The sequence below is a fragment of the Ursus americanus genome, chromosome 8, assembly GCF_024610735.1.
Source record: "Ursus americanus isolate L20-20 chromosome 8, mUrsAme1.1.p, whole genome shotgun sequence".
Classification (NCBI taxonomy): Eukaryota; Metazoa; Chordata; class Mammalia; order Carnivora; family Ursidae; genus Ursus; species Ursus americanus.
The window spans coordinates 17,503,156-17,518,867 of record NC_142134.1 but is presented as its reverse complement, the minus strand read 5'-3'; the positions used below and the strand labels follow the sequence as shown (position 1 = coordinate 17,518,867).

General features: G+C 36.6%; 1 protein-coding gene across 11 annotated transcripts in view; it reads right to left on the bottom strand.

The window, feature by feature from the left end:
- The window catches only part of WDFY3 (WD repeat and FYVE domain containing 3), a 262,486-nt gene that overhangs the window by 142,322 nt on the left and 104,452 nt on the right, over window positions 1-15,712 (bottom strand). For 9 of the 11 annotated variants that reach the window (XR_015725422.1, XM_045790948.2, XM_045791003.2 and 6 more), the window contains 4 exons: window positions 13,696-13,749; window positions 9,912-10,021; window positions 5,150-5,311; window positions 638-830 (listed from right to left, as the gene is read on the bottom strand). Coding sequence is in view for 10 of the 11 variants with exons in the window: in XM_045790948.2 (XP_045646904.1) it covers window positions 638-830; window positions 5,150-5,311; window positions 9,912-10,021; window positions 13,696-13,749 (519 nt within the window). In the remaining variant the exon portion in view is untranslated. The remainder of the gene's footprint in view (window positions 1-637; window positions 831-5,149; window positions 5,312-9,911; window positions 10,022-13,695; window positions 13,750-15,712) is intronic. The other 2 variants (XM_045790995.2, XM_045791018.2) reach the window with 1 other exon arrangement.

Below are 15,712 nucleotides of genomic sequence, written 5' to 3'. Positions count from 1 at the left end.
AAAGCTAGTAAGATTTAACATGGGAATGTGGGCAAGGACGATTTAATGACCGACTGATGTTAGGTGAGTGAACAGTTGTACTAAAAATTATTTTTAAGATTTTCAGGAAAAAATATATAAGAAGTGAACTATTTGAGATGCTACAGTGTCTCCTATGAAGACATTTTAAAGGGTAGCTGACACTTACACAGGAGTTAAACAGAATGCTTAATTTCTCCTTAGTGATGATAAAGAATCCACTTATGCCCCATTGGGCAGATACTTATCTATCTACTTATGAAATATCTTCAGAAAGGCTTTAAACTGTAGTATCTCAAAAAAACTTTTTTTTTTTTTTTCAGTAGAAGAGTAGGAAAGAATAGGCTATGACACCAAACTTACATTGTGATTAAAAATTTACATGACAATGAAATTATTTCAACGCTTGTATATATCCATTGCTTGGAACATACAAAAATTTTGTACATTTGAAATGTCTCACAAATAAAAATTTTTTTTTCTCCTGGCAAATACCATTTTTAATTTAAAATAGAATCGTTAGAGAATTGAGAGATAAAAAGCAGTCTGTCATCATATGAGGAAGAGAAAAATGAAAGAAACTTAAGAGCACCAAAAATGAACATAAAGAAATATTCACCATGAATGTACTTCACTACATTGACACTAAGACCATGACGGGATATGGTCATAAGGACTTCTCCAGCACTCTTCCTCCAAGGCAGGTTGTAGGGAGGGCACCAAGAGGTTATTGCACTGAATAAAAGCTGGAGATCATCTTTTTGAGCCAGCTCCTCCGCCGGAGAAACAAAACTGCAGAGTTTCACTAAGATCTAAAAACAAAACAAATGTGTATTTAAATAAATGAATGGTTGGGCAAAGGGAGGAGCCAGAAGAGGACCAGATCTGATTATTAAAAACTCTGTAAGTTCAGGGTTAGTATTAAGTGACATCATTAAAGCCACAATGATGGGTGCTCTAACTCAGGCCACATTAAAAAAAAAAATCTATAATTTAGAAGTGTGTTATGCTAAGACGGTAAGCCAGACCTACTTTTATCAGCTTATTAAAAACAACAACAACAACAACAACAACAACCGTTTACTATCCTGTTTTCTCTGCAGTATTTTTGCATAGTGACTCTGAAATGGAATAAATCAACAGTAACTTTCAAGGTCAACATTTTGGTTTTCTAATTTGGTTCTTTGACGCTTAGATTGTCATAGGTGAGATGCAATTTTCTTCTCTAAAAAGGACAATTTTAGGGAGATGAGAAAGTAAAAACAGGTCTTGAAAAGTATTTTTAAATTGTTCCAATTTCCATACAAGTAGAAGGGGATATTACAATAACAAAATCACCTTAATTCAGAAGTATTTTTCAATTATGTCTAGTAGCCAAAAATCTTCTAAGGCTTGGCTTTCAAAGAAGATTCAAAACTTCTTAAACTTTGGAATGAGATCTTATTCCTTACCTATGATTTGCAGAATACACATTACACAAGTAGTCAAAGCACTAAAAGCCACTACTTGAAGAATTCAGCTATGGTTTCTGCCCTCACCGGATTTTTTCCTTCTAATCTTGACTTAGCATCAGGAGAAGTTAACTTTTCTTCTTGCTAAAATTTCTTTCCTAAATATTTAAAAATATATATAATAATAAAGTAACTATAATTTATGTAAATTGTATTCTCTTGAAAGATAAGTGCTTCATGAAATTTGAGTGTTCCAGTATCTGTGGAAACTGCTAAAAATAAAAAAAAGTATTTAAAATATGTTTTGTCTGAGAAAGCTAGGTTTTACTTTTCCTGTTTCCTTCAATGCAAAAATTTACTTAAATAGAAGGCCTTTCTATAGAAATTCATAGCTGCCAAATATCAGGAAGGAAAAAAAAAAAGACCAAGAATTCAGAGAAATAAGATGTTCACAAAATCAGTAAATACAGGCATTCCCCCCCACCCACCCAACAGACACACACAAAAATTCCTGGAGACACTGTTGGATACTGACTTAATACATGTAATAGGTATTATCTTTTCCATATGTGTGAAATGCAACAAAAAAGATAATATGAAAAAAAGATCATCGACTGCAGCAAAATTATCTATCCCCAGAAAGGTGTATAATTGATTATACTTTTCTCTGGCTCTCACACTGTCCTTATGTGACTAGAGAAATGAATGTCATTTGTCTAATTCATAACATAAAAACAAGCTCAAAAATAAAACACTTTTTTCCAAATAAAATCTTTGTTCTCAAAAATGAAATGGACTTAATTCCTTCAATTTGCTGATTCTTAAACTAGCTAGCTCTTAATCTTTAAAGGCAAAAGGATTCTCTTAAACTAGCTAGCTCTTAATCTTTAAAGGCAAAAGGATTCTCTTAAACTAGCTAGCTCTTAATCTTTAAAGGCAAAAGGAATAATCTCATGTAATCTTTTCATATTATAGAATAGAAAACCAGAGTCTATATCTCATTCCTCTTCTCCCACACACTAACCATTTCTATGTGTAGGGACTCTGTTATTAAATCTAGCCAGGTGTGGCAGAGAAATAACTGGCCACAACAACAAAAAACCCCACAAAACAAACAAACAAAATAGCACAAAGAATGCCAACAAGAAGCAGTACCAATGCTAAGGTCCCAGGAAACCACCTGTCACATAACATAAACACGTGGATTTCATCTATCATAAAAAATATGTATTCTGAAAACATTTTGTAAGTCTGTCTCCATTGACGTTCTAAACAAAATGGCGACCACAGTGTCCAGCTTGTGAGGAGAAACTGAAATGAGGAAGTGACGCTAACGGAGCACTGGATTAGGAGGTGGGAAGAGCCAGGCTCTCATCCCTGACACACAATTGCTGTGGATCACAGTTTCTGTACTAGTTTCTGTAATTTTAAATGGTGAGTTTCATTCAAATTCTCTTGCAAGTTCCTTTTGGCCTTAACATTCAATGGTTCCAACATGCTGAAATGAATTCCACATTCATTTGGAAACTCCCACTGCATTCATATACAGAAAACGTGTTTTTTTTTTAAGTTTTAGAAGAAATCTTTGCATACTTATTTAGCATTAAATATATAAAATTCAGCTTCCATTTACTGCCTAAGGTACTAACTAGTTCTTTAGAAGGTCTTTACTGAAATAGGGTTACTAGTCTAATAAGCAAAGACTAACCCACTACATTCATTAGTAATGTCTTAAACCAGCTTTAATTCCTACGAGATTTACTCCTTTGTTTATTCCCACTGCTTTTCTCATCCAGTCTAACTCAGGACTCAGATAAACATAAATTCTAATCCTATTTCTGCCATTTGCTCTCATCATTTTGTGGAAAAACAAAACCTCTAAAGTCATGGGTTGTCTTTCAAATCATATGAGATAATGGATGCTACCTAACCACTAGCAAAAAGTATCTAAGAAATCCAGTGATCAATATTTGTTGAATTAGTACTTTATTGATAATCCTGTCTTTTCCCTTTTTTAAAGATTTTATTTATGTATTTCAGAGAGAGAGAGAGAACGAGTGGGGTGAGGGGCAGAGGCAGAGGGAGAAGCAGACTCTGCACTGAGCAGGGAGCCAGACCTGGGGCTCAACCCCAGGACCCTGGGACATAACCCGAGCTGAAGGCATACACTTAACCACCTGAGCCACCTAAGCGCCCCTTGTCTTTTCCTTTCTGAATCTGCCTTAGTCTCCCTCTCTCCTGTGCCTTCATTGCTCACACCTCCACAAAGCTCTGCAGCAAAGACCCTGGTACCATGAGGTGCAACCGTCACCTGTACCCAGCTCCACCTCATCTACTGCAGATCCACTGTCCTCTCTGCTACTCTGACGACGGTAGCATTGGTGGTGGCAAGAGTAGCAATCAGAGGGACTTTTAGTTCATGTCTACCACACCCTGGACAGAGAACCTTTGCTTTGTGTATTATTTCACCCACTCCTCACAAAAATCCTTCAGGTAGGTATCATTATCCTTATTTCAGAGGTGAAAAACCTGCATCTTAAGTTATGTAATTCCAGAGAACTGAATTCAAACAGGTGTGGTTTTTTTTTTTTTAATGGAGATGAAAACATGTAACACAAAGTTATCATCTTAGTCAGTAAGTATAGTGTTCATTACATGCATGTTGCTGTGTAACAGATCTCTAGAGCATTTTCATCTTGCAAAACTGAAACTATACGCACTGAACAACAACTCCTTGTTCCCCAGCCTCCAGCTCCTGGGAACCACCATTCTACTTGCTAGGAGTTTGACCATTTTGGATTCACGTAAGTAAAATGATGCAGTACCTGTCCTCTTGTGTCAAATGTGTGGGCTTTTTTTAATACTATATTAGTCCCATGGACAGACGGTATCCCACTTGGGTGTACTTTGTTTTGAAAATTTTCTCCCAAGGAAGGATATCAAAATGATGGCAGTATTTCCAGGCTAACTAACAAAGATCTATTTAAACCTTGGTTAACTGCTAATGCTATGAAAATAGCAGCAACAGCGGTAAAGAAGGACTTCACAAGCAGGGCGCAGAGGAGGTGGCCGCAGCCACTAAAATACACTGCCTTTTACAAGTGAAGTATTTATAGGCTAGGAATTTCCTGTAGTTAGAGCAACAAACAGGATTTCTTGATATTTTAAGAAATATTACCCCAAATTTAATATGATTGTCCACAGACGTTTTTCTTGCTTAGTTCATTTTAGAGATGCTATTGCTTTATCAAAGGTAACCTTAATAGCTGAATCTGTCCAAAGAAATAAACTTGTTACTGCCTCACTCCATTACTCCTCAAAGTGTTCAGATTCAAGAAATGTGACAATTATATGAGATAAAGTCAATAATAAAGAGCACGGAAGTGGCGCCTGGGTGGCTCAGTTGGTTAAGCATCTGCCTTTGGCTCAGGTGATGATCCCAGGATCCTGGGATCAAGCCCCCCACTGGGCTCCCTGCTCAGTGGGAAGCCTGCTTCTCCCTCTCTCTCTGCCACTCCCCCAGCTTGTACGCTCCTTCTCTCCCACTCTCAAATAAAATCTTAAAAAAAAAAAAAAATAAAGACCATGGAATACTATAGAACATGGAATAGACACTTTAGGGAGTACACCTGTTTCACTTTAAATAGACTGTATTGATGGGCAAACAGCACCTTCCATACCTGTACAAAAACTTTCTGGAGTAGTCCACGACGTTCTGCTAGAGGTAGCTCATTCTGTGCACCTCCAACGGCCTCAGGCACATGTGGAAGGTCAAAAAACAGATATAAACATTTAACCAGGGTGGAAGGCACTGACATCGTTGTCATGCAGTCCACGGTTTTCTGGAAAACAAACCAGTAAATAAGTGAATAGGTAGTTAGACAGATATAACTGTAATCGGTACAGCTAAGGAAGTTCACAAATTTTAAGCCAGAAGTTAAATCATTAACTCACAAATTTTAAGCCAGAAAATTATATATCAAAATAACTTTTTAAATGTCTGAAAATTTTTAAAAAAGACTCCATGCTGACAAATACTGACTTTCCATTTGGACAAGTCTGCTTCATTCAAAGACTGAGATGTGTTTGTTATTTATTAAGTTTGCTATTTATTTATTTATTAAGAGGCAGCATGTTTCAAAGAACATAAGCTTTGCGATTCAGAAAAAAGAAACTTAACCATAAACTTGGGCAAACTAATTTTGCTGGACCTCACTTTCCTCTCCTATAAAACAGATATAATGCCACATAGGTTTTAGAGTTAATATAAGCATTGTATAACAAATGTGACATCTATTAAGCACTAAATTACGTATTAGTAGTTGCTTGACTATCACTTTTATTCTTATTATACATTCTTGGGGCTGGAAGGACACTTGAGGGATAATAGCCATCACTGACACACACAAAAAAATCTCTGTATCATTTTCAACAATTCTAAAGAAATTTCACCTTCTTCTTATAGTGAACCTTTCAGTATTTTTAAGAAGTATGCTATAATAATTGCCAAATTTTCTCATGGTGTAGTTCGGAATAAAAATTTTTACCATACTGGAGATCAAGAGGCTAGCATCATCTCTATTTAGCTTATTAGCTTTTTCATCAAGCATTCTTTGAATGCGTAGGGTATGTCTGGCAGTGTGCTAGGAACGGGGCATACAATGACAAAGCACCCCTGCCCTTCAGAAGACTGTAGTCTACTAACAGAAGCAGCTTCAACTATGATTTAATCTCTTAAGTGTAGCAATGATAGTACACACAGGCTAATATAGAAGGGAATGATCACCACTGCCAGGAATGGAATTGAAAAGTAGAGGAATTAAGAGGGGAAAGACCACCTGGAAGATACATAGGAGGCTGAACTCTATGGTACAGTATGTTTCAGGAAGCTGAGACCAAAATTGTTAATTCCTGAAAAGCCACAAGATTAATGTCTAATCTTTAACGAGTGTTAATTATAAAACAGGCATAAGGCTAAGCACTTTAATTATCTTATCTATTCCTCCATCAGCCTACAAGGGAGGTTCTATTATTGTATGATCCTTACTTTACACATGAAGCAGTTGAAGCTCATCTCTGACATCACCTGCCTTTGGTGAGAGAGCTGCTTTAATGGTCCCCAAGTGTGCATGTCTGATGACCTATGTGTGCATATGGTCTCCCACTCTGGTTTGACTTTTATTTTGCTGGCATTGGAGAACCAGTGAAGTGTTACAAAGGAATAACAGGACCAGATTTCAGAAAATTAGCTGGTGGTAGTCTAGATCTAAATCAGATATAAAGAGCAAGAAAGCAAGGGTAATTAGGAAACTAATACAGAAAACCGTATGAGAGATGGGGCCTGAACTAATGCAGTAGGAGGGTGATGAGAGGAGAGAAAGCCTGAGGAACAATCTCTTACAAACAAACAAACAAAACAAAAAAACAAACAAAAGAACAATCCCTTGCATGACCTGGTCCCTTTCTACACATCCAGTATCATTTCCTGCCTCTAAATATTTCAAAAATTCTTTGCTCTTTCCACTATGATTGTATCTAGTTACCCCTTGTCTCCATATATCTAACATTCGGTTTAAAGGTCTGCCCATGTCAGAAGCTTTAATTCCTCATCTTCCTCCCACCCTCACCTACACAACTTATAACTCTCGCATTCCACATTTCTATTTTCATAGCACTACATATACCCCATGATAGCATTTTATAGTATTATCTTCATCTACTCCATCTCTGTCATCTATATGCTGATTTAGGACGTGTTTTAGTCATCTCTGTAGCTCATGGCTACCAACAGGAATAGGTAAGCAAACAGAAAAGCCAACTCAAAATATATAACCCTGAATTTTCTTTTAAAATGTCTCTTTTTCAGGGTGCCTGGATGGCTCAGTCGTTAAGCATCTGCCTTCGGTTCAGGTCATGAGCTCAGGGTCCTGGGATCGAGCCCTGAATCCTGGGATCAAGCCCTGCATTGGGGGGCGGGGGGGGGGGGGTCCCTGCTCAGCGGGGAGCCTGCTTCTCCCTCTCTACCCTGCTCCTGCTCTCTCTCACTATCTCTGCCATTATCTCTCTCTGTCTCTCTCAAATAAGTAAATAAAAATCTTTTTTAAAAAATTTTTAAAAATATCTCTTTTTCTAGTTATTACTAGCTTTCTCTTTTCATTAGGCAAAATGGCATGATTTCTTATTTTTATTTTATAACTGATAAACTAAAGTATAACTTGGTGTCCAAACTAGTAATCGGTGACATCTATAATTTCTTCAAAAAGTGATTACGTTTCTCCTGATTTTCTTACACTTTTAAGGCAATCTGTCCATTTGTACATATTTAAGTTAATCCACATTTACTGACTTTCTACTGTGTTAGGTATTTTGGCATGACACACTTTCTGTTCACACCTGAGAAAGACAATATGAATAAAAATATGAGTATGAATAAAACTTAGAAATATTTCGGGGCACCTGGGTGGTTTAGTCGGTTAAGCGTCTGCCTTCAGCTCAGGTCATGATCTCGGGGTCCTGGGATCAAGCCCCGAGTTAGGCTCCCTGCTCAGTTGAGAGTCTGCTTCTCCCTCTCCCTCTGCCCCTCATCCCACTCGTGCTCTCTAAAAAATAAATAAAAATCTTAAAAAAAAAACAAAACCCTTAGAAATACTCCAATTAAAAATGATTATTTTACATGCTATTCTAAACCAAACCAAATTTTGGTACAGTAGTATGGAGGCATTTATAGCTACCATCAACAGCAAATAGAATTGACATTTTGATAGTTTTCCAGTATGGTCACAGATACATGGAAACAATGGGCCTCTTGAGGACTATCTGAGGGTTACTTGGGGTAAATAAACATCTCCATTTGCCCAGGAATCAGGGTTGTCTGGGTGTGGGGCTTCCAGGCTAAAATCTGGAAAGTCCCAAGTATATCAGAGCATGTTGGTCTGATTCCTTTTGTGATAGACAGATAGATAGATAGATAGATAGATAGATAGATAGATAGAAACCTAAACCAGCAAACATAAAGGGAAACAGATCATCCTAAGGGAAAAAAGTCTGAGTACTACTACGTGAGGCTAGTGACTAGTGTCAGGATGTGGTTACTAAGTAATATGCACTGTTTCTGGTATAGCCCGTCATCATAGTATGACTAGTGTCACGGCCACCTTTGTAAATCCCATTATTAAATGATGTCAGTTGCTTGAAAGCCCACTGTATTTAGATAATAACCATTCTCAAGACTGGTACGCACTTTGATTCTACTCGGAACTGTAATAGGTTGAATAAACTTCTTCCATGCCCACATCACAGGCCAAAAATCAGGTCTCCAAATAGCTCACCACCAAGTAGATGCAATACAGATCATGGCAGATCTTTAAAGGTGATTTAGAGAATAAATCAAGCGGGAAGGGATATATATTATCCTGAAAATGTCACTATTTCCCCATTTTCCATAAAAATTAGAAGAATTTAAAAGCATTTCCCATGTCCTTTATTCCTTATTAGCGAAGTGACCTCAGATGAATTCTTCTAAGGCAAGTGCCCCTGATATGTGGAATTTGAGAAACAAGGCAGAGGATCATTGGGAAAGAAAGGAAAAAATGAAACAAGACAAAACCAGAAAGGGAGACAAACCATAAGAGACTCTTAATCTCAGGAAACAAACTGAAGGTTGCTAGAGGGAAGGGGGTGGGGGATGGGGTAATGGGGTGATGGACATTAAGGAGGGCACTTGATTGAACGGCACTGGGTGTTATATAAGACTGATGAATCACTGAACTCTACTTCTGAAACTAATAATAAAATTATATGTTAATTAACTGAATTTAAAAAAAGACTGCGGTGGGGGTGGGGAATGGGGGTGTAATAGCTAAAGGGTATAGGGCTTCCTTTTGGGATGATGAAATGTTCTGAAATTGACTGTGGTGATGGTGCACAACTCTGTGAATGTACAAAAAACTACTGAATCACACATTTTAAATGGGTGAATTGCATGGTATGTGAATTATATTTTTTAAAAAGAATAAATGTGTTTAATAAACTTAAAAATATATTAATAATAAGGCAAGTGCCCTAACATGGGTCACAGGAGCGTTGGTCTGTACCAGATGGAGCCAGAGCTCAGGGCTACTGGCCTACAGTCACAGAAGTCCACCACTGTGCCCTGCATGCTGTACGCATGCTATCGTCTTCCACGTGTGTTATGATGTGACAAAGATGGAAAACACTGTTCAAGTTAGGTATTTCTTCAGGCGTAAAATTTATAAAACAGAAGCCTTCTCATAAAGATGTTGTAAGAAGCATGAAATCAAGAGTAAGAAGCATTAGAAGAATACAATGATTATCACAAAATCTTATTTGGATACGATGATAAATTCAATTGGATTCTGAGATAAAAACTCCAAGAGGATGAAAAAAAAGTCAAGTTATCAATCATAAAAAGAAAGAACTTACCTGACCAGAGGATGCTAACAAATTAATTGTTGTCAGAAGCATCCAACCTCTACTGGCTTCTTCACTCTGATTGATTTCTAGGAATTGGACTATGGCCCGACTTGCAGCCTCTATAAAACCAAAGGAAAGCCATGAGGTGGGGGGATATCACATATAAAGAGATTCTTCCTTAAAACCTGCCAAAAAATGATCATTTACTAAGCATGTGCTTTATATCAGCACAATTACATGCTCTATGTAAAATCTGTTAAAAAGAGCAATATTTTATTGGTATATCTTACAGCATATCATCATATCAATACAGAAATGGAGGAGTCAACCTATATATTTTAGGGACAGTTATGTCATGAGCTAGTCAAAAGAAGTCATGAGTAAGGTAAAATTTGAGCTAAACGTACCTGGAAAACAAGGATATGTTTGTCTAGGAAGTGGGAGGGAAGGCAGGGAACAGAGAGATTAAAAGCACAGTATTAAAACAAAAGTGTAAATAGAAGACTGAGCCTAATAAGTAAGACCAAGACAAAGAACTGTAATAACACTGTGTTAATATTCTACAAGAGCATTTTGAGAATTAGAGTCTAGCATCAACAGTAGTGACAGAAAATCGAAGCCAATTTATGAAGGAAGGTAATCTAAAGGCTGTTGACTTTGCGCAAGAGCAGGCGAGTGTAGTTTCTCGAGCAAAGTAGATGATGATAGGATCGTTCTAAGACTACATAGTGGTGATGTGTAGGACAAACTGGAAGGGCAAAGACTCTGGCTGGAGGTGACCCAAATCAGGAGGCCAACCCAGTGATTCGCACAAGGCAAGGCAGTGGGGGGGAAGGGCTTAAACAGCTGACAGTAGGAATAGTGAGTGCCATGCACAGAAAGCCAGTGTTGGAGGAATCTATGAAAGTAAATTTAGTCAGTTATGGTTTTAGAGGTGAGGGAGAATGGACAAATCCTGAAGCATGTGCTTAATTTCATCAGCAGAGTTCATCAATGTTTCTATCAATATGAGATGAATTAAAGTTGTCAGAAAATAAGTCCAATCTGTTCACTTACCAAAATCAACCTGGTAAGTTGCTAGTGTACACTTAATACACATCATAAAAATGCAAAATGTATAATAAATAGAATTTAGGTTGCCTTTGAGGTTTTTCTTCCATTTAAGACAAGATAAAAGTGTTTCATTAAATAATTGAATGAAGACAAGACTTACACAGGATACTGTGCTGGGCATGTTTCATCTTTATATACTTCCGTTTGAAAGAATATTTTAATAGGAAAAATTTTAAATAGCTTATTTTTACTAAGTCTTAACTATAACAAACACTCTTTAAAGTACTTAAAGATTTAACTCACTTAATCTTTACAAGAACATTTTGAGTTATTTTCTATCATTATACCTGTTATAATAATACAAACTGAGAAATGGAGAGGATGAGTAATTTGCCTAGAGACATGCAGCTAGTATGTGACAGAACTCACATTCAAATCCAAGCTGTCTAGCCTCTAAGATAAAGATAGTGATTAAAAAAAAAATTACTGGAAAAGAGGGAAGCCAAAAGAATCCTGGCTTATTTCTAATATTTCAATATCTTAAAAGTGTTGAAATTATTGTATTCATATTTTCACTGATGTATACCCTCTCTCCCATCTCTAGAAAATAAACACCATGGGAGCAGACTTCTTGTCTGCCTTGTTCACTGCCAATCCCTAGTATGAAGCACATCACTGGCACTAAGTGGGTAGTCAATACATATCTGTTAAATGAGTGAATAAATCAAGCTAAGGAGGTCAAAGAAGGACACTTTGAGCTCAACTTGTTACAAACATCAAGAGTGTTTGAGTTTACTATGGATGACAGATTCCTGAAAGTTCTGAGAAGGGGAGTAATAATATAAAGAAAGCAATGTTTAAGGCTAGTTAAATTGTGAAAGTCTCAGTAGAGAGGGGACCAAACAAATAAAAGAACGTCACTGAGAAACATTCTTTAGCAATTACAGTTTGAGATCATTAGTAAAAATTGATCTGCAAATTTTCCTTGCAAATCTGTAACAGGCTAGGTTTTAACACTATATTACATAAGCCCTCTTTCCTTGACAGGAATTAAATGCTTGTGTAAGGAAGATGACTCCTTTCCAGTAAGTAAAATTTTCAACGGCTGACATGCTGTGCTTTCATTTCCTAAGCTTCTGCACAAGTCAGGCAACTTTGGTTTTTAAATTGTGCATTTCCAACTTCATAACTCAACATACTAAAAACCTACTTGCAGTCTTCAAATTGATTATTCCATCATGAAATCAATGTAACAAAACTCTATTTCATAACAATAACAACAAAAACATTGATTAGTAAATGAATCAGTCAATACCACCTATGCTTCTGATAGAGGACAAAAAGAAGAAAGATGCTGAAGAGATGAACAAAATTACCTTCCCGGTATGAAAGCTAGAGAGCTATAGATAAGACACATTTTGGGTGAATTAAAATGCCACCCATGTTTTTTAACATAACACTATTAATGTTAAAAGGAAATTGGACAAATATGTATTTTTTGCTACTCAACAGCTGCTGTTCAGTTAAGTTGTCAATTGTGAACAATGAATGCTAATGCTTTGAGAACCAAAACACCAAAAATGTACTCTTGGCTTGCAAGAGTTCTATTTATCTGAGCGACAGTGGGCATTTATACAAATGTGTGGTTACTCTTGTGTTGGTTGACAATGAATATTAAGGTATTCCTCAAGATAAGAACAAATAATAGATTGAAAAAAACCCTCAATGTTCTAATTATTATTAAACATTACAACAGTTCAGTGGATTGCTGAGCTGATTAAATAGTACACATGAAAATAAACATTGAAAAAAATCAAGACAGTGTAATTATTAACAGTATCTAACAACTTTATCAACTTAATAACAACAACTATCCTTTTTTGAGAAGAATGGGGAGAAGACCTCATTGACAAAGGATTTTTATATAGCAAATGTATTCAACAAGTCTATTTTATTCTCACCTATTTATTTCAGTATGTTGCCATTCAAAACACCTTAATGGGATCTCCCACTTTTTATTTTAAATGAGCCAAGAAGCTCACTGTAAAAGTCTTGAACATTCGGTGAGATCTTTAAAAAAATTATGTATACTAGAAAGTAATTTTAAATTAAACCTCCACAAATTATAGTTTCTTAAAACTTTGAAAGAAAAACACTTCAAGAAAAAAAAAATTTTTTTTAAGGATCTTTCAATTTCACTAATATTTAACAAATACAAATTTAACTGATTTAACTTAAGGTTATAAAAGTTAATGAAAGGAACATATTAATATTAGTCCATCTTGAGAGTTACCAATCATTTGATTCAAGCTTTAGCTTTCACACTGCATTTCAATACATATAGTTTACTGAAAAATACAGAAATGGAGTTAGTAGAGCTCATTATTAGATTAAGTAATAGAAGGCAGACAATTTTAAAAGAAATTTAAAGACAGAATATAAGTGAATTCAGTTAGACAATATTCAGAACACTCAGAATGCAAAACTTAGTGCAATACATTTTTTCCTTTGCATTTAAAGCCTTGTCATTTTCAAACTTATGCAACAGGATGATAATGTGAAACACATCAATAGTATTATTATATTTTTTTTTCATTAATGAAGAAACCAAGCCCTAGAAACTCTTTCCCATCCCAAAAAAACTTCCACAAGTTAGTAAGAAAAATAGTATTAGAACTCATAGCTTCCATGCTCTTTTCTCATTTGATAATACACAACCACACCTTGGGAATAAAATTACCTGAGGGTGTTGTGGCTTTGAAATCCTTGGAGGACAGCGGGGCACACTGTTTTTCTGTTTAAAAAAAGAGGCTGGGTTGTCTACTTGGGGATTCACTACATTGCACTAATCCCACCACAGATGCTGTGTAAGACACCAATTGTGGTAAGCATCCACCAGCTTCTCCATCACCAGGCCGCCGCCCACTGTATTTAACAGCAGCACCTATCACACAGTGATGTCATTAATAATAAACTGAAGATACTATTTTTACATGGATGGAGATTTTTTGCTTCAGTGACACATACGGACCACGTTCCCTTACAACTAAGCAGACTGCATAACTGAACTTAAAAAACAACTAAAGGAGGTAGGAAAAAATCTTAAGCCATACCCTGTACACAATATGGCCACAAAATTATAAATTTTCTCAAATTAGTGAGGGCCACTACCTATTTTTAACAAAAGCTACACGGAGGCAACAAGAGAGAATTATGGGAGAGAGAGAGAAAACTAGAACTGTCAAGTCGCCTTCATACATTACACGTCAGTCCTTGTATCCATTTTGCATGTTTCTATTTTTACTAACTTCTGATGGATGGATTCAAACAACAGAATTGCAGATAAGAATATCTTCCTACTGAGATATCTACAATCCATGTTAGGAGCGATCTGATAAAAAGACTTGATATGTGAGTGGTAATTAGGTAACAAAATAACAAGTACTTCATACCAAATTCAGAGGAGTCCTGAAAAAATAACCTTGCCGCGATGCACAACAAATACAGACAACTTTCAAATGAATAATAGAGGGCTCAATTTCTGGAGAAAAATGATGTGCATGTGAATTATAGCAAAATTACTTTCAATGATAACTTCCTGTGCAATAAAAGGTCATGTAAGGTATCAAAAGTAGCCATACTCATAGAAACAAAAAGTTAGAATGATGCCAAAGGCTGGGAGGAGATGGGGAGTTGCTGTTCAGTGAGTACAAAGTAACAGTTATACAAGATAAAAAAGGTCAGGAGATCTGCTGTTCGACACCGCGGTTAAAGTGAGCCGTACAATATACTTAAAAATTTGTTAGGAGGGTAAATCTCATGTTATGTGTTTTTTACTGCAATAAAAATCAGTCAATCAGAAAATGAGAATGGGATATACATGAAGTAGGATGACTCAGGGGCACCTGGCTGGCTCAACTGGTTAAGCAGTGGGCTCTTGATTTCAGCTCAGACCATGATCTCAGGGTCCTAGGATCAAGCTCAGGGTTGGGCTTGCACTGGGCTCCGAGCTCAGCGCAGAGTCTGCTTTCCCCCCTGTCCACCCCTACTCATGCTCTCTCTCTCTCTCAAATAAATAAATAAAATCTTTAAAAAAGATGATTTAGAATCAACCTAGGGATCTTGAAATTTTTTTACTAGAAAAATCAAAAGATAAAAAATCTCCAAAGTATCTTTTTTTAAAGACTTTTATTTATTTGAGAGAGAGAAAAAACGAGAGAGAGAGAGAATGAGCAGGGGCGGGGGCAGAGGGAGAAGCAGACTCCCCGCTGAGCAGGGAGCCCAAGGCAGGGCTCCAACCCAGGACCCTGAGATCATGACCTGAGCCCAAGGCAGCTGCTTAAATGAGTGAGCCACCCAGGCGCCCCTCCACCCAAGTTTGATAACAATATTGACCAAAAGAAACTTCCAACATTAAAGACTAAAAATAAAAGAACAAGGATTCCCACAGCCAGAGGTCTATAAGACTGACGAAGGAGATACTCCAAAATTATGCTTTTCTCTCAAACATCAGTAAGTCTGGCTTTTCTAACACTACTCCAATTCTCAAAGCATTTAAAAAAATAAACAACCAAACAGAGAAATCCTCTATCAAAAATCAGTGAAGACTTTTTGAGCACCTCATCTGTGACAAGTAGTCCTCTAGGTGACCCAGGGGTGAACACAACAGACAATAAAATTAAGTAAACGAGATACCTCCAGAGGACAAAGCTCTATAGGAAGCGCTCAAGGTGACTGAATAAAATACTCACTGGTGT